General features: G+C 46.6%; 1 protein-coding gene across 4 annotated transcripts in view; it reads right to left on the bottom strand.

Moving 5' to 3' along the window:
- Positions 1-25,266, bottom strand: part of BEND5 (BEN domain containing 5) — a 1,466,135-nt gene that overhangs the window by 17,760 nt on the left and 1,423,109 nt on the right. For all 4 annotated transcript variants that reach the window (XM_059884715.1, XM_059884716.1, XM_059884717.1 and 1 more), the window contains one exon: positions 1,080-1,176. In XM_059884715.1, the coding sequence (XP_059740698.1) occupies positions 1,080-1,176 (97 nt within the window). The remainder of the gene's footprint in view (positions 1-1,079; positions 1,177-25,266) is intronic.

The raw sequence follows: 25,266 nt of genomic DNA, 5'->3' as shown, positions 1-25,266 counted from the left end.
CAGTCCAGATTTGGAATAATAAACACCTAGGATCAAATCCTGCCTCTACAAAATGTCTTTGACCTCAGGCAATTTTCTTTACCTTTCTGAGCTTCCTTTTCCTCATTTGTAATATGAGGAAGAAATTATCTATGAGGAATGAATAATACCATGTACAAAAAGTACTTGGCTTAGAAAAGAACAGTGATTAACACTGTTTTTGTTAACAACAGATTAGGGAGGAAGGTGCATCAGTACAAAGGCCCTGAGACAGCAAAGCATTTGGCCAAGGTCATGGGCAAGGTCAGTGGGAAGATTTGGTCTGGCAGGAACCTTTTAAGTTGATACTATTAAGTCCTTCAAGGAGGTTGGATCACTAGGCAAGTAGGAGATGAGTTCAAGGCATAGGGTAAGGCTGGCACATCCCAGATGCCACTGGGTGTCCCTGCCCAAGTGCTCACTGGGCTCATAGCCAGCAGGCATGGCAATGTCCAGCGCTTAGGAAGGACACTCATCACCTGACCTTCTCTCTTCACCAGCCCAAAAAGCTGACCACAGCAGAGGACCTGAGGGGAAGCTTCTCGGGAGTGTGTCCTCTAAGCACTGAGCCTTTGCATCTTGACAGCAGGGGACTATCATATGTACAGGGTACATACATGCCTGGCACTGTGCAGGGTTCTCTAACATCTCTTAATAGTCTTATAAGTGAGAATCACTGTCCCCACTTTACAGATGAAGAAATTGAAGAATCAGGTCTTATGAGCCCCAGTGACGCAGGAATCCTAGAGGTTGAGCTGTCAGATGGAGTAGCACATGGATATACCCAGACCAGCTTGGAATAGTGGCTGGACTCAGCCTCCCAGCAACTCCCAGTCCTGTGGGTTCCATGTTAGATCCAGAAATGTGACCACCACCTCACTGTCTCACCCCATAATGATACCCACAGGAAACTGTGCTGTGAAGCTCTTCGGACCCTGCAGTCTCGGTGGCAGGGCTGGGATCATCTTTCCCATGCTACCCAGGGCCAGACAGAGGCTAATGGAAGCTGCCCCTGAACAACAAGCCAGTTAAGCAGGACACAAGCTCTGCTCAGCACTTACCGCAGCCTCGGCATGGGGATCGCCACTTTCTCGACCATGGCGTTCAGCCGGTAATAATCCAAAAATGTTCTCGCCACATTCCGCCCCAGCTTCATATCTGGAAGGGGTGGGGGGTGTTAAGGAGCAACTCTGGACTAGTAAGAAAAATGACAACAGTAACAAAACAGTGTCAGCCCTCACTCTTCTATGTGCTGCAGGTACTGCCTTTTTGATTTTCACAAATCCTTAAGTATCAGATACTATTATTTTCCTTCTTTTCCAGGTGAGAAAATTGAGGTGCGGAGAAGTTCAATAATGTGCTCAAGGTCATACAGCCTGGAAGGAGTCTTACTATGAAGCCTGTGTTCAGAGATTTTAGAACCTACTGCATCCTTTTGGGAATCACTGGGCTTCCATGGTCTGCAAATCAGGTGGCTCAGGGGGAGGCAGATAAGCAAGACCCAAGGGCAAGAGCCCTTTTGTTATATAGAGACCAGGGCCTGCTTGACCTTCAGGGACTAGGCAGCTACCTTGGTAACCTTGTGGGCAATGATAAAACTTTCTCACCCTAAATAGTATCCCTGGTCCGCCTTGAAGTCTACCAGTAATTAATCCTTAGGGTAAGCACTTGTATCCTGTTAAATACAAACTCCCCAGGGAAGGGGAAAGGGTCAGTTCCATATTGACCAGTAACACTTTAGTATAAATTAGCACAACTGTCATCTATTCAACAACATGGAACATAGGCTCTGTGCACTATAGTTCGTATCTCTGGATGAGCTATTTCCTCCGCCTCACTTTTCTACAGCTAATTTGTAACCATCGGCTTTCCAATTAGGTGATGTCTCTTTAGTAAGGCACAATGCTCTTCTCTCAGGTCTCTGACTGGTGCTCTTTCCCTCTGCTCCTGTGGCTTCTGAACTGACTTCATACAAAGCACTTATCTTTTATCTCATGTCCCCCAGCTCTGAACATCCAGACCATCACCAACTCTTACCCAGGGGAACTTCTTTGTCTTCAGTTGGTCCAGCCTGGACCACCTGGCCTGGTCCAGCCAGTTGGTCCAGGCCTTACAGGGCCAACACACCTTCTCAGCCTCCAGACACCTCCATTTAGTCATCCCCTGCTGTCTTCCTAGAAAAGGCCAGCATCATCTTTTCCTTGAATCGCTGTCATCCTGTCCTAATGGCCTCCCAGCCATGAGGCTGCCTGCTTCTGCTCCATTTTCTATAAAGTTGCCGGTGGGGTGGGGTGAAAGGGTAGCTGTTCTAAAGCAGAGATCTGCCCACGTCATCCAACTGAGAGAAACCCTTCAGTGGCACCCAGTTGCTTTTAAAATTCAAATTTGGAACTTGATTTACTGGGTCCTTTGTAATTGGGTCTCAGTTTTATGCTTGCTGCCTCCTGCCTTCCACCCCTCAGCCTTTACATTCCAGTGATACTGAGCTTCTTTCACCTCCAGGCCTTTGTCCATTCCACTCCATCTTCCCAGATCACTCTCCCCTTTGCCCACAGGCCTGACAGGGCCAACACACCTTCTCAGCCTCCAGACACCTCCATTTAGTCGTCACTTCACTGGGACCATCTCGGCCACTACTCCATCAGGGGTCATGGAGCAGGCCAGCATATGTGAAACAGTCAAGCAAATTCTCACTCCTCACTTCAGGGTGTCTCCAGGCTGGGTTCGGACACAGCCCTGGACATGAACACCATGAACACCAGCCTTTATGGAGCACTTGCTATGTGCCTGGTACTGCACTGACCCTTTACTAGCACGTCATTTTAAACAACCCAGAGAGGAAGGCATTCCTACCTCCCTTTTGCTTTTGGAAGTTAAGAAACCTGTCCAAAGCTAAAAAACTGCCAATTGTAGACTTGAAACTCCAATCTGGGACTTTCTGATTCCAGAGCCGTGAACTTCCCTCCACTCTGGGCTGTTGCCCAGCTGGAAGGCACCTTTTCTGTCAAGGGCTGAGGCTCCCAGGCCAGTGCCTGGTGGGAGAAGGGAAAACACCAGATGAGTTGTTTACAACAGTGAGATCTGCGGCTGCCACCTGCTTTCTTCCTCTGCTTGTGACCGCTCTTCTCTGTCCCCTTCGTTAAAAAGTTCACAACTTGAAAAGCCCTGGTGTTGGGCATAGGCTTTCTGACCAGCAGACCCCAGAGGCAGTCTCACTGCCAGGGCCTGCAGCAGTTCAGTCAGGCTATAGTTGGCTTGAGGAAACTGAATCACCACTATGTGCATCGACAGTAAGAGCTACAGGAGCGCAGAGGAAGGGAGAGGTCCCCGTGGACCAGGCTGAAAGGCTGTAGCAGAAGTTTTGGAATCGAAAATTCCAAATTCGAATTTGAATTTGCATCTAATTCGAATCCTGGCTTGGCCACATGCTGTGTGTGGCAGATGGCACTTCCCAAAGATGTCTGCACAATGCCTCCCATCTCACCTGCCATCCTGTGGTGTGATCTTGACATTCCTTCCACTGGGAGGTGGAGTCTGTATCCTCTCTCTTTGAGCCCTGGTGGGCTTATAACTTACTTGCTACCTAAGGACTGGCAGGAGTGACACTGTGGGACTTCTGAGAGGTCAGAAAAGCAGGTGTAACTCACTTTGCCTGCTGTAATGCCCCAGCTGGGGTTCTGAGCCTCCAGCAAGCAGTCTGACTGCCCTGAGGCCATCCTGCTCTGAGGAATCCCAAAACCAGCTCACAAAGGGTCTGCAGGCAGAGGCCCTGAGACTTTGGGGAAAGGCTACGTCAGAGAAAGACTCCTGGCCAGCCCACAGCCCCTCCAGCACTCTCCCGCTCCAGCTCCAGTCAGTATCTCATGGCTACTGCATCAAAGATGCCAAGCCAGACCCACTCAGCCTAACCCTTCCTAAATTTCTTACCCACAGAAAACAAGAGAGAATAACTATGGTTTTAAACATTAACTTTGGGGAAATTCGTTATGTAGCAGAGGGGAGCAAGAACACCGTGTGACCTTGCAGAAGTTCTCCCATCTCCCTGAAGCTTCTTTTCTCACCTGTAAAACATGAATAACAATGCCTGCCTTGCAGGGTTGTGGTGGTGAGATAAGCAACCAGCCCATGGATGCTGACTAAGTAAGTGCATGAATGTGGCCAGAGGGAAGCCTGAACCCTTCCTCCAGACCTGCAGTGACAGCCAGACTCACTCAGCCCCGGAGCAACCCTAGGAGATCTCCCTGTAGGTCAATTCTCCTGAGCTCTACAAGACAGAGGAGTTGGTCTGTTGCAGTCAAATGCCCCACTGTAAGCTGCTGATCATTTCAGACAAGCTCTGTTTAAAAGACAGTGTTTTAAAGGTGGGAATTGTCTGAGACAACCCTTTTTCTTTCCAACAATATTACATATTCCCTAAGCCCTGAGAGCCTCGCTCCAGTTATTTACTGCACTGGCCCTGCTGGAGCCAAGAAATGGGACGTGGGTGGGAGGAGGGAAGAGATTGATTGAACATTTTCAATTAAAACAGGCTGTCTTTGAACAAAGATTTAAGATCCAGGCAAGGAGAAAGCAATAACTCTCTTGGCTGGAACCTTCTCCAATCTATTGCAGAATTAAGAGAGAAAAAAAATTGGGGTGAAAACTCCCAACTCTTCAGTGCCAACAAAAGCCTCAGAATGGCCTATAAGTTCAAAATGTCATGCTCCTCAGATTCTTCTATCGCTCCTGATGGGTTTCTAGCCAAGGGCAGGAGCAGACAGCAGGGGGGATCAGGACCCTGGAGTCAGAGAAACAGGAGTTGGCTGGACTTGTCCAAAAATCAGACTGACTAGGTGACTTTAAAGGGTGGGTGTCAATAGCTCCAGTACACGGTGGGACCCTTTAACAAATAATGAGGGTTGGCTTATTCACATTCATTTGTTTATTCATTCATTCTAATTTGGGGGTTCTTCCCAGGTATGTACTGCCATGAAAAAGGGCTGAGACTAGGTTAGATAAAGAGGAATTAGATGCAGTCTAGGAGAAGGCAATGGCACCCCACTCCAGTACTCTTGTCTGGAAAATCCCATGGACGGAGGAGCCTGGTAGGCTGCAGTCCATGGGGTCCTTGGGAGTAGGACACGACTGAGCGACTTCACTTTCACTTTTCATTTTCCTGCATTGGAGAAGGAAATGGCAACCCACTCCAGTGTTGTTGCCTGGAGAATCCCAGGGATGGGGGAGCCTGGTGGGCTGCCGTCTATGGGGTCGCACAGAGTCGGACACGACTGAAGTGACTTAGCAGTAGCAGAAGAGGCAAAGACTATGATGCTGGGAAAGATTGAGGGCAAGAGGAGAAGTGGGTGGAAGAGGATGAGATGGCTGGATGATATCACTGATTCAGTGGACATGAGTCTGAACAAACTCCAGGAGATAGTGAAGGACAGGGAAGCCTGGCATGCTGCAGTTCATGGGGTGAGTCGGACATGGCTTAGTGACTGAGCAACAGCAAGAAGACGATACTAACATATCCCAAATAGCTGCATTAATGAACAGGCTGTTGCATTGTCACCTTCACAAAAGCAACTACCACTTTTTCCCGGCACACCCTGCTGCACCGTGCAGTGTGGTTATTTACTATTGACAATCCCCATCACATCCCTGCGAGGCCAAAGCATAATTTGACACATATTTTACAGGAAACTGAAGAAAGGAGAGTCTGCATAATTGACCCAGAGTCTCGTGGCTAGAAAGTGATAGAAGTGGCATATGAACCTGAGTGTCTTTTTAACACCATGCATGTTTTCTCCTTTCATGAGTGTGGTCATAAATTCAAACACAAATTCTGCAGGCATATGGCAGATTTAATTCCAAGTGGAGGAATTGTGCAAGTCTTCAAGGAAGTGGACTATAACAAAGATTTGAAGGACAAAGACAAATCTGAAATGGGGAGGAAGAGATAAATGAGCATCAGTACAAGTGGGGAGTGTGGCTGTGGTCCATGATTCTGTGCCAGAACTAAGACAGAGAAGGGTCCGCAGGCCCTTAGTGTAGAGGGGAGGTAGGCTGGCGACAGATTAGTGAAGGCTCTGAAGGTAAAATTATGGAATTTAAACTTCTATTCTGTTGGTAATAAAAACCAGAGTGTATCTATCATTGTATCCATCATCTGTTCACTCAATCTATGTTGTTGATCACCTACTATATTCAACTTCTCTAGAAGGCATGGGATATACTTTGCTTAAAAACAAACAAAAAACAACCAACCAAGATGACAATTCTTAAATCTATAAGCAGAAACAGTAACAAAAGAATAAAAAAATCCTAAATAAATACATAGTTGTGATTTTAATAGTGCTAGGAAGAAAATGCAGAGTCTATAACTGAGGGCAATGTGGGTGCTGCCTTAGAGAGGAGGTGTGGGCAGGCTTCTGCAAACTGAGAGTGGGCAGTGGGTAAGCGTCTATGAAGGAGGAATGGTGGGTGGGAGAGAGGGGCTGAAAGAGGGCTGTGGAGAGGCAGGCAGGGGCTAGATACTGTGGCGCCTTATTCTGGGTCACCTGAAGGAATCTGGATTTTCTAAGTGAATGGGAAGAGTCTAAGTGAATGAAGAATTTTAGGCAGGAAAATGAGATGATCCGATTTATAATTTTAAAAGGTCATTGTTTTGCTAAAAAATAAGAAAGCAAGAGTGGGAGCAAGCACTTTAGCCAGGTGACTACCGTGATGGACCAAGGGAAAGAGGGGACCCTGGAACAGGACAAAGACAGTAGAGATGGAAGATACGTCCTTGGGGGAAGAACTAGCAGGACCTGCTGACAGATTGGACGTGGAGCCTGAAAGAGAAGATGGAATGAAGGGTGGTAGCTGGGTAGATGGTGATGCTGGGCTCTGGAATGTGAAAGACTGAGGGAAGAAAAAGACTCAGAGGAGAGGTTAGGAGTTCAACCTGACTTCAAGATGCTTATGAGACATTGGGAACCCTGATCCTGAGTCAGCAATACGAAAAGGTCAGATAATGGAAGTGGTTTCTGAACCATCAGCTCTTTAGGACTACTCATGCCTAATGCTTACGGCCTGAGTGGTCTGTCCCCTGCTGCTCACTCTCCACCCTCTCACCCCTGGCTCTCAGAAGGCGTCCAAGGTCCCTGGGAGAATGGCAGTGACTGAAGGACCCTTTGTCCTCATGTCTCAGGGGCTTGGATCTGGAGCACTGAATGAGCCCCTAAATGGGAATCAAGAGACCAATCTGGTTTCAACCAGTAACTTGTCATGGGATCGTAGCCATTTCCTTTCTCTAGGCTTTACTTTGCTGTGGGTAACATGTATGCTGTCTCAAGTTCTTTCCAGGGTTAAGAAAATATATTCAAGCAATTCTCAACACCATAAGCTTTTGAAAAACCCCGTCCTCATTCTTTCACTCAACAAATATTTATCGAGAAGCTACCTACTCTGTGCCAAGTGAGTTTTAGGTGCTTGGCACAGCAAACAAAATTGACCAAGATCCACGTCTTCATCAGACTTACACTCTAGGTACTGGGGACAAACTGTGAATCTAGTACATTCGTACGTTTTCCAGATGCCAGAGAGTGGTGAGTGCCGTGAAGTAAAGATAAGCAAAGGGCAAGGGGATGCTGGGAGAAAGGCGGCAGATCATGGCAGAAAGCAGAGTGGGCAGAGAAGGCCTCTTTGGTGAAGTGGGGCTTCAGTGGGCTTGGAGGGGGTAGGGGAGCTGGACAGCATGGGGAATGAGTGACCTTCCTTGTCTGAACAGGACCTCTGACCAGTCACTTCCTAACTGGGCTCCTGCTAAGTCCAGCCCAATCCCACCACTGGGGATAACAGTCAACCTTGGGCATGGGTTCTCCCTGGTAGGATTCAGGAACATCTCCTTCTTGTCATGTGGCAGTTTCCTGGCTGATTAAAGGTCCTCCCACCTCCCAAGGCAAAGCCAGAGGGGACGCCTCTCACATCCTCCCACCTGACCTGTGACCTCCCTTTCCTGGCCTGCTCCTTCCCAGACCCTCATCTCTGAAGTTGGCTCCATACTCCTCTCTCCCTGAAGCACGTCCAGAACCACCAGCGAGCACTTGTAGCCTCCCTGCCCTGTTCTGCAGGGAGCTAAGGAGCAGCCCCACGCAACAAATAACATATTTTGCTTCTTCTCTCCCCACAGTTGTGTACTGCAGGGGGATCTGATTGCTATCCCCATTTTGCAGATGAAAAATCAGAAGGAACATGTCCATTGAGGCTCATGAGATACTAGCACAAAGAGGACTGAAGCTCATTCATTCACTTCTTCATTCATTTACCCAGATATTCATTAAATGCCTTCTATGTGCCAGACACAATTCTAGAAGCTATATTACAATGACAAGAAAAACAGATACAGTCCCTGTCCTCATGAAGGTCTTTTTTTTGCCATCATCCAGCCTCCAAATATGAAAATGGAACTCCTACCTGCTCCCTGCTGGGAAGCCCCCACCTAGAATTCTTTCTCTGGTCATACTCCCACCCACGCCAGCAACAGATGATCGTCATTAAGGGGACTGATTAATTCTGCAGAGGAGCAGGCCAAGGAAAAGTGATCCCTCTTTGGTAAGGCTGACAGCACTGCTGGAACGTTAAGAGGCAACTGTCCAGGAGCCTCTAGGTAAAGCCAGAAGAACAACGTGATATGAAGGATCTTTGGTGTCTGCCTCCCTCACCCATCCTCCCACAGCGTCGGACAGGTGCACGGCTAAACAGATGAGTCTGTCTCTCAAGTGCAGTGTGAGGGCTGCAGATGTAATTGCAGAGTCCACTCCAATCACAGCCAACTCCTAAGGCACTTCCTGAGGTAAGGAGGCCGGCAGAAAAGACAAGGGAGACGCAGCGGGGTGGGGGGGCGGGTGGCGGGAGGAAGAGACAAAGATGCAGGAAGGTACAGAGACAAATGGGTCAGGGTGGAGCAGAAAGATAAGTGAGGAGAGAAAGCTCATCAGGGGGGCTGAGAGAAAGTAAAACTTGAAAACAAGAGAAAGGACAGAGGGGCAGAGAGAGAGAGAAATGTAGGAAGTAGATAACAGAGTGAATCAGAGAGACAGAGAGAGAGAGATGCCACTGTAGACAGGGAGGGTGAGAGAGGGAGGGAACGGGAGAAAGGCAAAGGGTGAGATAGAAAGAGACAAAAGCAGAAAAGCAAGTATAAGAGGTGAAGACGGTAAGTGATATGCAGCAAGACTGAAAAGTAGAGGCAGGAACAGAGAAAGAAAGGCAGAGAAGGACAGAGAGAAGGAAGGGAAAGACTGATGGACGGGAAGGAAGACCTCCTCTTTGGTAAGTGAGGTGCAGCTCAAAAGGGTAGGGTATATTCTGAGAGGCTCACTTCAGAGAAGAGGGTACAGGTATACACGGTGGAGAGGTGTCCAGGTCATGAAACAACACTGGATGTTGGGAATAGCTGTGAGGCTCTATATATGCGTTTCCAGTTGCCACTGTAACAAAGCACCACACACTTAGGGGCTTAAAACAAAAGAAACTCAGTGTCTCACAGTTTGGAGGCCAGGAGACTGAAATCCATTTTAATGGGCCACACGCCCTCTTGAGGCTCTAGGGGAGAAATGGTTCTGGCCTCTCCTGGCCTCTGGTGGCTGCCGGCATTCCTAAGCTTGTGACCACATCATTCCAGTCTCTATGATCACATCTCCCTCTGCCTTCCTCTTAAAAGCATATATGTGATTGCATATAGGGCCCACCCAGATAACCCAGGACCATCTCCCACCCCAAGATCCTTAACAAAGACATCTGCAGAGATCCTGTTTCTACATAAGGTAACATTTATATCTCTAGGTTCCAGGGTTTGGTATCTGGACCATTTGGGTTGGGGGTGGGGGGTGGATTTGCATGCTCCCTGGGTTCATCTGATTGGCAAGAGCTGAGGATGAAGACTCTGTCAGTGTCAGAAGTGGAACCCTGGCTCTGTGTGGGGCGCTCAACCCAACCATGTGACACTCAGCATCACTCAAAGTTGCCCAGCACCTCCCACATAAGCAGCAAGTGGATTTGTAGGATTTGGACCCAGGTAAGCCTAAGTCCAGGATCCTTTTTATCTGCATTGTTTGCGACCTCTCAAGGGCAGGGAATACTCGCACTGGACCGTGTGCTGCTTAGTTGACTTCTTAAAGTCAACTGTAAACCTGCCACCACTATCCCTTTAATTCAGATCCTTATTTCTTATCTGAACAATTGCTTCAGCCTCCTAGTCGGTCTTCTTGCCTTCAGTTTCTCCCCATTTTCATTGAGAGTGACATTCTCACAGTTGTAACCTCATCACTACCTGACTTACAACCCTAAGCTGATTCCTGTACAAGACCTAAACCCTGAAATCTGGCATTCCTGGCTTTCCATAAACTGGCCTAAGCCTTGTCTCTTGACACTGTGTCCTGTGATACCATTAAATGTGGGTTTTAGGATCTGAAAGCATTGGTTTTAATCTTGGCTGCTTGGGCAAGTTACTTACCTTCTCTGAGCATCAGTTTTCTCATCTCTGAAATGACCTACCTCACAGTACAATTGTGCTGATTAGAAATTATATACCCAAAGCACTCAGCACAAGGCTGCCATGTAGCAGCTTTAAAAATGATCATTATTTATAGGCCTGCCATTGCCAACAAAGCATGAGCTCTTTAAGGACAAGGGTGTGTCAGGTTCAAATTTGTTTCCAGAGCCATTTTACACATGTTAGGCCGATTAACAGAGGCAGGGAGAAGACAAACAAACAAAAAAGACAAGATTAAAGAAGGAGAAAAAGAAGGACAGAGAGACAGAGGGACAGAGAGATGAAAAAAGTATTTTAAAAATTCTATGTTCGGGGGCTTTCCTGGTGGTCCAGTGACTAACACTCTCAATGCAGGGGCCCAGATTTGATCCCTGGTTGGGGAACTAGATCCCACATGCCTCAACTAAGAGTTTGCACGCTGCAGAATAGAATTAGAAATATTTGTAAAGCAAAACTGATATGACATGAGGGTTGAATGTAGCGTGCTTGCAGAGGAGGCTGGACTAGGAAAGGTGTCAAAGCTAGCTCACCAGATTCATGTCTCGAAGAACAGGGTAGAGATGTCCCTGTTACTCCTGGACAAGTTGTCTGAATGTGACCCCTAGAAGCCAGGAGCTCTGTGCTCCCCAGAGTAGCTTTCTTGGCACCCTTCTGACCTAATTTAATTTTGCTGCACAGTTGTGCTAGGCGACTTCCCTGATTCCTAAAATGAGGCTCCATTGGAATGTCTGGTTTCTGTCGTTTCCTGGTATCTACTGCTCTGTGGGGGGATGTCTTGGTTTCATGTCAGGCAAAGCTGAAGGTTTCTGACTCACAAGATGAGGAACAAGCTGGGCTTAAACGTCCCATGAGACCAACACATTTATCCAATCTTTGGGAGAGAATGTATTTTCTCTGGAACTTTTCTGCTCTCACTCTCCCACACCTCCGTTGGGCCAGCTGGCCTGTTGGTCTGCCTGGCTGCCTCCCTCCCTCTGACAAATGGTAAGCAGGATCTGCTCAGTGTCAGGCTATCAAACATGCCTGTTACACATCTCATTCAGTCCTGCTCTGTTTTAGTAACAATAAAACAACAAGTCATGCTCTATCCCATGTTCTCATCTCTCCATCGGGCAAGAGGATTTCTTAGACCAGTCATGTGCCACTTCACACTCCATGCACGGCAGACCTCCTGCCTCACTGGCTCCAGGTAACTCCTACCAATTGTTTAGCCCTCAGCTCAACTGCCACTTCCTCCAGAAAGCCTCCCCTGACCTTCTGGCCATGCCAGTGCCACGGTCACACACCCTCCTGGACCTGCTGGCACTCCTTCATGGTTGACTCACATTGGCAACTCTACCTGTGTCTACGATACTGTCTCTTCTGCAATCCATTATTAAGTTCTGTGGGGATAGAGTTGCCCCTTTCCTGGCCAGCAGAGCACTGACTTCCTCTGGCCACAGTGATCGGTCAGTCATGGCATAAGCCCAGTGAGACTCAGTTCTGGGGCTTGTGAGAGAGAGAATCACCTTTAATGCGGAGAGGGTGGGCTAGGCACCAGGAGATGACATTTTGCTTCCAGAGGGAAGAGAGCCTGTAAGAGAATGGAGCCAGTGTTCAGGTGGCAGCTTGACACCAAGATGACCTTGCTTGAGTCTCTTGATCCAGGCACTCCTAAGACCAGTGTTCCTTCAGATCTTAAAATTTTCTAAGCTAAGTAACTCCCCTTTTTACTTAAGTCAGTTTGAGTTGGGTTTTTTGTCACTTGCAACGAAAGGAGTTCTGCTACTACAGGACCTTGGAGTTTACCTCATCAAACGTCCTAAACTTACAGAGGCGGAAGAGACAAAGTCACATAGACTTTTTTATACACAATCAATTTTCCAAATAAACGTATTTCCTCACTTGCTTTTATCTGTTTCCTGCTGACCAGAACAGGGGCATGTTGTCCTCCAACCCAGATAGGGTCATAGAACATTGATCTTGGTCAAAGCATGCCTAATCTTTCTCCACCAGAGAAAATTTCTTAATCCAACTCCTCAGGAACCAGTTTTATTTTCCATTACAATGTTTTTATCCTCCAGGTAGAATTGCTGATGACCGTCCTTTCTCTTCTACACAGAGTAATCAGCAGCAATTAATTCTAATAACAAGGAGCCAGCGAGAATGAACAGAGCATTAACTAGATGGAAGTAATCAGTCTCCCTTGTCCACAGTTGTTACCTGTCTGCAGGAAAATATGAGCAAGCACATGTGTGCATGCACAAGCACACACTTGTGTACACAAACATACGCACAAACACACACATGCACTTCTCCCAACCCCCAATCAACCAAGGCTCAAGGAGAGGGTACAGAATGAGCATGCTGTCTGATCAGCATGGAGCTGTATAAAAAAGAAAGTCAAGGGCTCTGCAGCCACAAAGATCCCACTGCTAACCAGTTGCTTAAACTTGGCCTCCTCATTTGTAAAATGGGGACACACAGACCTACTTCAAAGTGGTTTAGAAGATTAAATAAGAATATTGTACACAAAGCACTTTTCACTGGTGTGTAGCAGGAGCTCAGTCAGTGCTAGTTTCCTTTCCTTCCACATCAAACACCTTTTATGCTGGTGGAGAATAAAGGCCTAATGTGATCTGAAAGTTTAGATCCTTCGAATGCTCTTGATCAGCCAAACCTCTGGATCCTCCCCTTAATCCTGTGCCCCTGTCCTTCCCCAGTCTATACCAATACACACAGAGACACACAGACACCCACACACTCATTGGCCTGCCACTTTCCTTTTTGGGACTATAAATTCTGGGAGAGCAGTTTAGTACCCTCATTGCTCTCACAGTACCTGGTACACAGCTAATGCTGAATGGACACTTGTTAAATAATCATCTATGAAGCCTGTGCCTTTGCTCATGTTTGCACTCTATCTTAGTCTCCTTCCTGGTCATCTTTCAAGGCTTAGCGTGCCCAGCACAGCCATAAGTAAAAGAAAAAAAAAAAAAAGGCTTAGCGTAGACCCCACCACGTCCTTCACAAAATTTTAGAACCTTGTTCCTGGAAGTACTCCCTTCTCCTCTGAACTCCATTCCTCTTTTATAATACCTATAGCTTTCCACCATATGATGTAAGATATACATGGATGACATAAGATATATATGGGTATCTTTTTTTCCTGTCTTCTTAAGTTCCTTCAATCAATCATTCAACCAACTCCTTGAGTAAATGCTGAGTACCACGGATACAGAGAGACACCCAGTTGTGTCTATGTCTTGAGATGTTTAAATTCAGACTAGTTCTTGAGCACAGCCACCATGTCTGACTCATATTTCTCTTCCCCAGGCCTTAGACCATGGTAGGTGATCCTTAAATATTTGAAAATGGCAATGGGTTTTCCAGGACAGTACCTCTAGAATAGAACATCAATGTGTCTTGGGAGGTCATCCAAGGCAAGCGAGCTTCTTGAGGTTGGTCACAGGTGTCCCTGAGCTTTCTGAGGGAAAGGATTCTGTATTCTAGAAGAAGATCTGGGGGGGTGGGGTGTGGGTAATTAGCCCCGCCCTTAGATGATGTCACACAGATGCATTCAAATCAAAAAACCATGAATCAGCTGAGACTTGGTACCCAGGGATGTATGATTTAGTAATAAACCTGCAGAAGCTGTGACCTGAGGAAATGCCCATCTTTTCCACCAGGTTTCACAGTGATGTTGTTCAATTCAATTGCTCAGTTGTGTCCAATTCTTTGCAACGGCATGGACTGCAGCACGCCAGGCCTCCCTGTCTGTCACAACTCCTGGAGTTTGGTTCAAACTCATGTCCATTGAGTTGGTGAGGCCATCCAACCATCTCATCTGTTGTCCCCTTCTCCTCCTGCCTTCAATCTTTCTCAGTGATGTTGTATGAGTCATTCACCCATTTTGGATCCACCTCAATTTTATTCAACCAGAAATTATGAACAACTACTATGTTCCTGGCAGATACAGAGGTCAGTCAGACAGGAGTAGCCCCCTTTGAGAGTTCATAGTCTACCAGACATTATGCAAAGGAACATCATAGAGAGATGATGCAATATCCCTATATTGTGCAGTCCTTTGTTTTCAGAACCTGAAGAAGATTCCTCATTTCGTTCAGGATAAATTTCCAATCTCTATCTGGAAAAACAACCTTTTATAATCTGAAGCCTGCCTACCTGTCCAGCCTCTTCCCCACACCCACCCTGTGCCCTGGCCATGCTTGCTGCTGCTGCTAAGTCGCTTCAGTCGTGTCTGACTCTGTGCGACCCCATGGACTGCAGCCTACCAGGCTTCTCCGTCCATGGGTTTCTCCAGGCAAGAACACTGGAGTGGGTTGCCATTTCCTTCTCCAATGCATGAAAGTGGAAAGTGAAAGTGAAGTCGCTCAGTCGTGTCCGACTTTTAGCAACCCCATGGACTGCAGCCTACCAGGCTCCTCCGTCCATGGGATTTTCCAGGCAACAGTACTGGAGTGGGGTGCCATTGCCTTCTCCATACTTTAATGCTAATCATTTCCAAGGCTCCATTATTACCCATGTCTTTGTATGAGAGATGCTGTTCCAAAATTCTCTACCTAATTAACTTCTGATGATCCTTCAATATGAATCAAAAGTACCAAAATAGAAGTATGCACAGGAGTATCACATTTGTAAAGTGGAAATAATTCAAAATATTATGGTCTTAAGAAAGCTTCTTTTTTTCCTTTCTCTCTCTCTCTCTACCCCACTCTTTCTTTCTTCTTCTGTCAAAAGGGCAGATTAGATTAGATTAGCTCTACCAACACTTTTGAAACTGAAAGTGTTGCTATGGGTATAAAAACCCTTCCATATCCCCCATTTCTTGCCTTTAGAAAAAGATTTTAGTCTCCTAGGTCTTCCCTGAGTTTCAAAGAGCAGACTCAAGCAGTTACTAATAACACAAGTGAGGTAATGCAGAAACAAAGGTAAAATAGTCAAGCAAGACAAGTAATATTAGCTTTAGCAATAGTTTGGTGATAAAAGAGTTCTAGTTCCTCCTTAAGGGATATATAACAATCCAATGCACATTGTTGAGTTGTTCTGCAGGAACTAAGACACCCCCCACACTGCCAACCCATGTGGAGGATGCTGACTACATGTTGGACACAAGCACATAGTCTGGTTGGAACCAGAAGGTTGATGATCGACATTACTGAAACATCACTTTGTTACCTCACTGCTGACCACTGAAAGTCCATGAGCTGACCATGCAACCTACAACCCTCACCCCCAAATTTGCCTTTAAATACCCTTCTCTGAAACCTGTCAGGGGAGTTGGGTCTTTTGCTGCATATTCTCCTTGCTTGGTGCCTGCAATAAGCACTGTACTTTCCTTCACCACAACCCAGTGTTATTAGATTGGCTTTGCTCTGCAGCGGGCAAATGGACCCCAGTTTGGTCTGGCAACACTTTTAAGATGCAGTAATCACACATTAATCTTTGTATTGGGTCTTTGGAAGTCATGATCAATCTGGCTGAGCTATGCCTTTCCTTACGGGTTTTGAAAACATCCCCAAAACCAATTAACTAGACTGTAGTCTTGGTTTCCTAGAGAAAATTCCTCTGAATGGCAAATTCCTCCACATTCAAAATCTTTCCCTTCCTAGATCTTGTTCCTGCCCAGGATTACAGTTTTCTCCCTTAAAAAATACTCTAAGAGATCACGACAGCGTCTTATTTTAGAGCAGTGAGGGGCTCATGCACGGCTCTGGGCTCTCTGACCCTTGTGGAATGTCTTCCTCTTCTTCCCACTCTTGCTTTGTCTCTTGGTGAATGTTTAATCACCCTTGTATCCCCAGCTCAAAATCGATCCTATCAAGGAAGTCTTCCCAGATCCCTTGAGGCTGAATTAGTTGCTCAGTTGCTCTGTTCTCTGTGTACACACAGAATTCTGTATCTATCTTTTCCTTAGCTTTAAGCACATTGTTTTATAATCTCGGCCAGATTGTGAGGTAGGTTAGGCAGCAGGTACTGGCTACCATTTTTGTTGAGATGAAAATATTGCAAATTAGAGATAATTGTGTTTATCAGAACTCTCACTAATATGTGGTTGGAGGGAAATCTGAGACCCAGGGAGGTGAATTTACTTTTGCTTAAATTATCAAGCTAGAAAGTGATTGAACTGAGATTCATATCTGACGACTCCCAAATCAGTGCTCATGTTAGTTATTCACTCAATCACGTCTGCTAGCAGCTAACTGTACATGAGGCACTGTCCTAGGCATTGAGATGCAAAACTTCAAGCATGGCTGTCTCATGGCAGGTAATGACAGAGCGGAGGCAAATCCCTTATGTTGGTCTCTGGTCTCCAGATTTGAGGCTCTCCTGTTCCACTGTGGGATTTCACCACTAGGAAGCTCCATGGCCAGCTTCCCAGCCTCGCCCTCTCCCTAGGAGATAGCAAGGCTTCCTCAGAACAACCCTTTCCTCTGCACCGAAATCTTTGGCTGTGCCCTCTGTGGAAAGACAGCCAAGGCTGCTGCCAAGTTCATTAATAATTTTGGCTTTCTGGAGGAAGGAGTTGGATTGCTTTGCTCTTCAAATATCAAAACATCCAATTAACACAGCTAATTAGCATCACTAGCAGCAGTCAAAAGAATGGCAATTTAGATGCGGATTTCAAAGGTTTCCTAGTTGCAGGCCAAGGCAACCCATCTCTTGCTAATGACAAGAGTTCCTTGTTTAGGCAATTCTACAGCAGCCATCAATTAGCTTAGCCACTGGGCAGAGACTGGCCGCATCCCCGAGTCATTTGTCTAATCAGAACTGGGGCTAGAGAGTAAGAGACAGAATAGGGTAAGAGAGGGATGGAGGGAGAAGGGATTGAAAGAGAGAGAGAATGAGAACAATAGAGAAACATAGAGAGTGAGAGCTGCAGAGAGAAGTAACACACAAAGAAACTGTCAAAACAAAAAGAGAATAAGTGAGAAAGAGGGAAACGTGAAAGGTGACATTCAGATAAACGGACAGCAGTGATATAGGTACAAAGAAAAAGACATCATTTCCTAAATATAGAAAAGATATTATAAAAAAATGTGCGACCACCAGTAGCTTTGGGAGGGTCGCTGTTCATTGGGAAAACCTAGTGTTCTGATCTGTAAAATCAGGCTTAGCTGTGAGTTCTGATTAAAATTTGTCAAAGTTCAACCGCTATGGTGAGATCCAAGAGAAGAGAGATGAGGAGACCAAAACCAGGGTTTTCTCTTCCCTTCTCATACTGGATGTTGGTCTTCCCACGTGCCTTGGTTTCTCTTCAGAAAGTCAGGCGTGAGGTCAGTATTCCTCCATTTGTGTACTTTCTCCTGTAAACCCAGTGGGCCCAGCAGCCAGGGCTCCAGTCAGCCAGGAGCACCGCTGTCTTCCCCAAGGAGGGAAATCAATGGATCTCGCATGGTGTCCACCTCAAAAATGGCTTCTGTGTTTGCCTCCGCCCTGGTTCAGGCCTCAGGGTTGTGTCTCAAGGTGACTGCAACTGGTTTCTCCTTGCTGCTGTCCAGTCCCTTCTCATCATGGTTGCCAGAGTGACGTTTCTAAGATGCAGATATGACCCTGTATCTAACTTAAACCATTTTTTAATAGATTCTATTAAATAGATCCTATTTAATAGAATCTATTCTATTTAATAGATTCTTACTTTCTCTAGATCAAGTCCAAACCCATTAAACATGATATTCAAGGCCCTCCTCTGGGTTGTTTCCTGCCATCTTCTCTGCAGCTTTCTCTTGACCCATATCTCCCACTCTCTACCCTACACTCACATACCAATTACACAAGATGATGTGGGGTCACCTGGGCGATCTGGTAAAGATCATACATCTTTACCTCTGGGTTCTTCTTCATACAGTCTGGCCCCTGCAATACCTTAATTGATCCCAGCAATTTCTCTGTGGCTTTCTATGTCTATGTTTCTGTTTATACACATCCCCTGCCTATTAGCTTGTTCTTTTTACAGCCTCACCTCTTACCCATCAGGTACACAAGGGTCACAAACTCAAATGTCTTCAGACCCTGGGCTTATAATATAAATATGTGCAATGACAGGTGTGAAACAATAGGGGGCATGTCAAATTGGACAGTGAAAGCCACACTCCAAGACCTTCAAACTTCAACATTAAACCAACCACTGGGCACCAAACATTCTCCCGGCCAAATCTACCATCTGCAGGAAGGAATCAGTGATGGGCCACCAGTTGGTGATGCACCATCTGTAAGTTAGAGCTCAGCTTGCCTACAAAGTCCTCTATGCTCAGACTCTATTTCCATCTCCTTGCACCTGGTTCCCTGGGGCGGGGGCATTTCCACAGCCTCTGCTGTTTCCTCCCCTTTGGGCCCTGCAGGGGTGTTAGCTGTGTGTAAACAGCTGCAAAGAGCACTAACATTTACAGTGACTAGGCCAATCCCATCATGTGTCTGGCCCAGGCAAGATGTTATTAATCAGCATTTTAATGAAGCCTAATTACTGCAGATGATGCCTCCCACCAGGTAAGACAATGGTTACAGATGGGAGCAAACCAGGAAATCACTGCCCTTTCCTGGAGCTGGCCTCACTGCAGCACCAGAGGGTTAACTCTGGGAGGACTGGACAGCTGAAGTGAGGAGAGTGCAGCAGAGGGCTTGCTCCCAGTGAGAAATGACCTTTCTCCCCAGGGCCTCCAGAAACACTGTCTGGACTGTGCGTGGAGCTGATCTTCTAGCTGGGGATTAATTCTTTCAGCAAAGGATCACCATCTCTTCTGAGATCTCCTTCATCTGACACTCTGTCTTTGCAGATATGACTGGGTCTCTATTTCCAGCATCCACTTGCAAGTCAGGCCTTGGTGAGGCATTAGAGTCAAAAAATGGTCTCTGTTTCCTCAACTCTTTACTTTTTCTCTCTGTTCCTCCATTCACTCCTCTCTTCTCTCTACAGCACTCAAGCACCAGCGACCCTCACAGTCCCAGCCTCTGTCGCTGATTAGTGAGGGGTTAAGAGTACAAGCTGTGGATCAGATAGTGCTGGTCCAGACTCTGATGCCCACATCTATCCGCTGTGACTTTGGGAAGGTTACTTCATCTTTCTGACCTTCAGTGTCCTCATCAGCCACAGGAGAGCAATAATCTCTGCCCTGTCTTCTTCACGTGGCTGTTTTGAGATTACGGAAAATTCCTAAGGCAGTGCCTGACACCTAGCCAAGTCCTTTCCCTAATTCTGAAACTTCACTGATAAGTCAGTTGGTGGCAGAAATCCTTGGTCCTTGCTGGACATTTTCTTTCTTGATTGGAGAATGAAGCATGGATTTTACAATGCTCCCAAAATCATACCAAGAGGACATTCTCACTGGTCTAGGGTAAAATGACCTGACTCCCCTTCTCTATCTCCTCCTATATACACTACCCACTCCTCCTGTTAAATCACTGATTTCTTCATGCAACTCTGTTACTCAAGAACCTTCTCTGGCTCCCTGTTGCCTATAAGCTAAAACCTCATATTAGTACTAGAGCATCCAAGGCTTTCTTTGATCTGGTCCCACAGGACTTTTCCAACTTCAGTTCCTAAGCCTCCTTTGAATGAACTCCCCAGTCAAGATAGGCCAATGTCTTAACATGCTTAGTTCTACCTTTATTTAGTTCTCAGCCTTTACTCAGGATAATCTACTCTCCAGAACACCTTCACTGTTTCACTGCTAGATTGTAAATTCCTCCATTGGACGGCTGGAGGCAGACGCTATTTCGTTTTGAATCTTAGCATCAGTAGAACTAGACACAATGAAGACCCTCAATATTTTTTAAGGTGAACTAAACACTACTCTTTCAAATTCTGCTTTGCAGTTCAGAACAGATCCGTTTGGATGATCTGATGTAGCCAAGTTCAGAATCTGAAGCCAACAGACCTGGGGTTAGACCCAAGTCCTACCACAGTGATGGTTAATTTTATATATCAACTTGTCTGGGACACAATGCCCAGATAAGTGTTCAAACATCATTCTGGGTGTTCGTGTGAAGACAATTTGAATTAGATTATCACTTAAATAGGTGAACCTTGAGTAAAGCAGATTACTCTCCCTAATGTTAGTGGGCCTCATAAGATCAGTTGACGGATCCCATGAGAAAGAATGAATTCTGTAGTGGACAGCCTTCAGACCTGAACTGCAACATTGGCTTTTCCCAGGGTTTCCAGCCTGCTGGCCCACTCTTCAGATTTTGGACTTGCCAGCCTCCATAATCACATGAGCCATTTCCTTAAAATAAATTTCTTTCTATATAGACACACATCCTATTGGTTCTGTTTCCCCGGAGAACCTTGACTGACTTGTACACTCACTTACTGGCAATGCACTTCGTCAAGTTATTTTACCTGGCTGAGCCTTTGTTATCTAAGCTGGAAAATGAGAATAATTGTTCTTCCTTCACAGGGTTGTTGTGATGATTCATTGAGACCCTGTCTGTATGTGAGAGCCTTGTAAATTGTGAGCTCAGGACCTTGCTAAATCTTGTTATCAAGGCCCATCACCTCCAGGAAGATGTCCCCACCTGCTCCAGCCCTCTTTACTCTCAGACATTCCTGAGCTCTAAGGCAGTCTGGACCCACACCTGACCATCTCCGTCTTTTCTTCTGGCATCTAAGTACACCTGATGCCCAGCACTGGATGGAAGACAGAGAAGGTGGGGATGGAGGGCAACGGAAACACCCAGTATAGACAACCTGGGGGCAGCTGGCAGAGCTAGAGCAGAGGCTGCCATGAAGGATTCAGACTCAGCACTGCAGTCTGTTGGGTCTTGAATTGAAATGCAGCCCATTGCTCTTTGTCTCGACAGGGTAATAAAAAAAATCCTCAGACAGTGTGTTATGGATGCAAAGGTGCAACACTGGATGTCTGCTCTCTGCTCGCCATCCGAGAGAAGGGAGACACGTCTGGGGCCTGAAGGAGACAGACCTTGTGGGGTGGGGAACAGATCAGAGCAGACAGCACGTCCTTGGCAGGGCAGGGAGGGCCTGGACCCCCATGCTAAGTCAGTGCTTCCCACTCTTTCATGCTGTGACACACAGAGTGAATGATGATATTTGTTTGCACATTGAAGGAAGAAAGGTGGGACTGCCTTTTGCTGGAGGTTACTGGCTCCAGAGCAGTCCTGGGCTGCTCCAGGACTGTGGAGCAGTCTGTGCGCAGGTGGTGGTATCAGTATAAGGTATAAGGCTGTGCGTGAGTGGTGGTATCAGTACCCTGGTGGGAATCTCCATGGTCTACTTTGCTCAACAGCTGGGAGCACAGAAGATGCTGTGGTACTCCCAGGCTGACCTGATGGAAAGCTCAGCCGGGAAGACTATTGGCCTCCAGCCCCAATGGGGTCTTATGGTTGCTGTCTCTCTCTATGGGTCAAGAATCCTGCAAACCTGATAATGCCATCACCCCTCATTCAGAATGGCTAGTATCTGTATTTCTCAGGGGAACACATAAAACAAGGGCCTCACCCCTCTTCTCATTCCTGTCTCCAATAGCTGTATCTTTTTTCTTTTAAACAACATCCAGTTTTCCCCCATTTTCTCTCTCCCAAGTCTACACATGGCTAGCTTGACTGATGTAGGATAAACTCAGCCAGAAGGCAGGGCTCCAGGCTGGCTCAGCTGCAGGTGGGTCTGCAGTGTTCATTCTGGGGCCAGACTGAGGTAGAAGTGTCTCCCTGTGGCATCTCTTTTCCTGGTTGATCACTAGAATGGCCAATGCCAAGCCAAGCTTCACTGGCACACTGGAGACCTCCATCTTGGTCATTTCTATTAGCCTCCCATTCACCAAAGCTGGTCACCCAGATACACCCAACATCAGTGGGGCAAGGGAGAGTGCTCTGCCCATAGTCCCTCCTGGCACTTGAAGCTCCAGACATTCCCAGCTCCTGAACATATGTGGTGTTGGGTCTTAGGCCTGACCCCAGAATGTCCATTATTTATAGTGTCTGCACATCAACTAATCCATCAGATTGTACATAGCATCCTGGAATATAGGGACCTTCTCTGACCTATTTCTGTGTCTCCAGGAACACAGTATGAGGCCTGACATAGAAACAGTGCTCAGAAACACTTCCAAAAATAAATTAGTAAATACTTGAACAAAGTAATCGTCAGTTCCTGGGCCCTTTTGTTTTCTATGCACTCACTTCCCTGTCTACTGGACGCAGGGGTCTCTATGTATGTGTGTTGACCCTGGACCCACTGGGGTATGGCTCCAAATCCTGGGTCTAGGTCCCAGTAGGTCTAAGACACACTGTACAGGGTCAAAGTCCCTTGACCTTATGACTGAATTTGAGTTTACAGAATGCCCAAATAGGGAAGGACATTAGAGACTTCTGGGTTCAACTGCTCCCGTGAAGGAATAAGCAATGTCTTACTCCTCTTTAATATTCAATGCCAAGCACAGGACCTGGTATAAAGTGGGTGCTTGGTAAATATTTGATTTTGCATGAATCCCTCTAATACTTTTATAAGTAAGAAAATGAAAGCCCAGAGAGGGAAAACAAACTCTCTCAGTCACATAGTAATTTTCTGGTAGTCTAGTTTCCAGCTTGGCTCCTGACTTCCAAGAAGCCAGAATCCAGTGAACTTTTCCTAAGGTCTTGTTTCTCATCACAGATCAAAGGTTATATGAAGTATGATGTTAATTACTTGTTCCGAATTTATCTCAGATCATTGGTGGATCCAACGTGGATGAGTTCATGTTGCTTTAAATCCATGAAGGCAAAAGGCAACTGATGCGGCAGCAATAGAGCAGACTTTTGAAACTGACAGTTTTGAGCCTAAGAGTCTGCAGAGGCACCTGCCAAATGCATGACCTTGGGCAGATCTCCTAATTGCCCTGAGCATCAGTCTCCTCCCCCACCTCTTGCTCCAAACAGGGACCATAACGCCTATCTTTCAGGGTTGCAGTAAAGATCCCCACTAACGTGTGCCATTTGCCTGGAACATCTTACTCTTAGATGGCCAGTCGCTTGATGACGTTGTATTTTCAGTCTGTGCTTCAAAGCTGTCCCGCAGGCTCCAGCCATCATCACCTTTGGCGATTGTTTGCCCTTACAAAGGCACCCAGTCTCCGCGCCCCGCCATCCTGCTATTTTAGTTTCCACAGTGCCACTGCTCACTGAGGAACAGCCACTGACCATAAAGTTTGACATTTTCAAGATTAAAGTGCTTTGAATTAGTCATGCACATGTGAAGTCATTGTTCCTGTTTGTCCTGCTCCAGAATCTAAAAATGACTTTCAGCAGAGCCCAGTAACTTTCCTCCACAGTCACCTTCTGGTGAGGGATGGAGGAGTTTAAGCCAAGGGAAAACTCTCAGTTGCTCAGAAGAAAACCAGAGAAGAGGAATGGCATGAATCAGCATTATTAGGAGAGAGGGGTCTGCTCTGCCAAGGCTTGGTGGTCCTCTGCCTCTACAAGGAGAAGTGGGGGCCCAGAGCTCTGGGGAGAATGGGATGAGGCAAAGAAATCTCACCTAGTCTTGTTGTAAGCACAGGAGCAGAGCAGGTGCTGGGCAGTCACAGGGTTCTGGGTTCAGAACCTGCCTTTATGAGCTGCGTGACCTCAGGTACGCCCATATCTTGAGTCAATATTGTTCTCATGTGCAAGACAGAAATAGTGCCTCTTTCATAAGGCTGCTGTGGGAATTGAATATGCTAACAAGGCCCTTAGCATAGTGCCTGGCAAGTGGCTGGCAATCAGTAAATATTTTTTGTCTCTCAAAAGCTTCCCAACTTTCCATGACTCAGATTATCTTCAGAGTCTTTTAAATGCTGTGCATTTCCAGAATCCCAGAGAAGGCCACTTGCAAATATTACTAAAATGCTTAGCCAAATGGAAGTGAACTTGGGATTTCTCAGTCTGCCCTTAATGCACGTAAGTAGGGCGGACCACAGCCGCAGTTTTCTTGCGGAGAACTCAAAAGAGGACTCCTCTTTGCTTTATACCTAGTTGTCTGGCTGCACATCTCTGTGGGGATGCAGATGGTTCTCCATCCAGGCAAGAAGTCTGGTCCTCAACCAGCTGGCCTCCTGACCACCTACTCAGCCGATCCCCACGAAGTGATCACATAGAATCGTAATGTGTAATAATAGCTACCATTCCTTACTGGGAGTCAGTCAGGGTGTTAAGTACTTACATTCTCATTTAACCTCACAAAAAACCCTGGGAAGTTTGTATCATTTTCTCTATTTGGTGGATAAAGAGTCTGGGGTCCAGAGAGCTGAAGCAACTTGCCCAAAGTTGTGCAGGGCTCAGAAATGGCAGGGCTAAGGTTTAAAACCAGATTGGTATGATTGCAGAACCCTGGGCTCCTAACCACTGAACCACAGTGGCTCAAATTCATCCAGTCCTGGCCCTTGCCCAGGCCTGGACCAGTTGGCTGTCCTGGTATCTGCATAGCTGGGTTGAGAGACGAGACTTTCCCCGAGGGAGGTGCGGAAGCACAGCCTGTGTTGGTGCAGCAGTCAGCTAGCCCTCAAATAGCTGCAACCTGTGACTGCCCTCAGGTCTCCCCAGGGGATGCCGTGAGCAGCAACCTCCTGACACCGGTGCTGGCATCTGCCGAAGGAAGGCTTAAGAGGTCACAGGCCAGTTCTCCCAACGTGGGTCTTGGAGTGAGAGCTTTCCTGTAGAGTTCAGTGCTGGGAAATGCTCCATGTGGCTTTAGCATGGCCTGGGCTTTTGTTGGAATTAGCACACATGGTAAATAAATGAGCAGTCTCATTAGAATAAGT

This window comes from Bos taurus, chromosome 3 (genome assembly GCF_002263795.3).
Source record: "Bos taurus isolate L1 Dominette 01449 registration number 42190680 breed Hereford chromosome 3, ARS-UCD2.0, whole genome shotgun sequence".
In the NCBI taxonomy this organism is placed as follows: domain Eukaryota; kingdom Metazoa; phylum Chordata; class Mammalia; order Artiodactyla; family Bovidae; genus Bos; species Bos taurus.
Note: the sequence above shows the minus strand (reverse complement) of the source record. Positions and strands in the feature narration are given on the sequence as shown.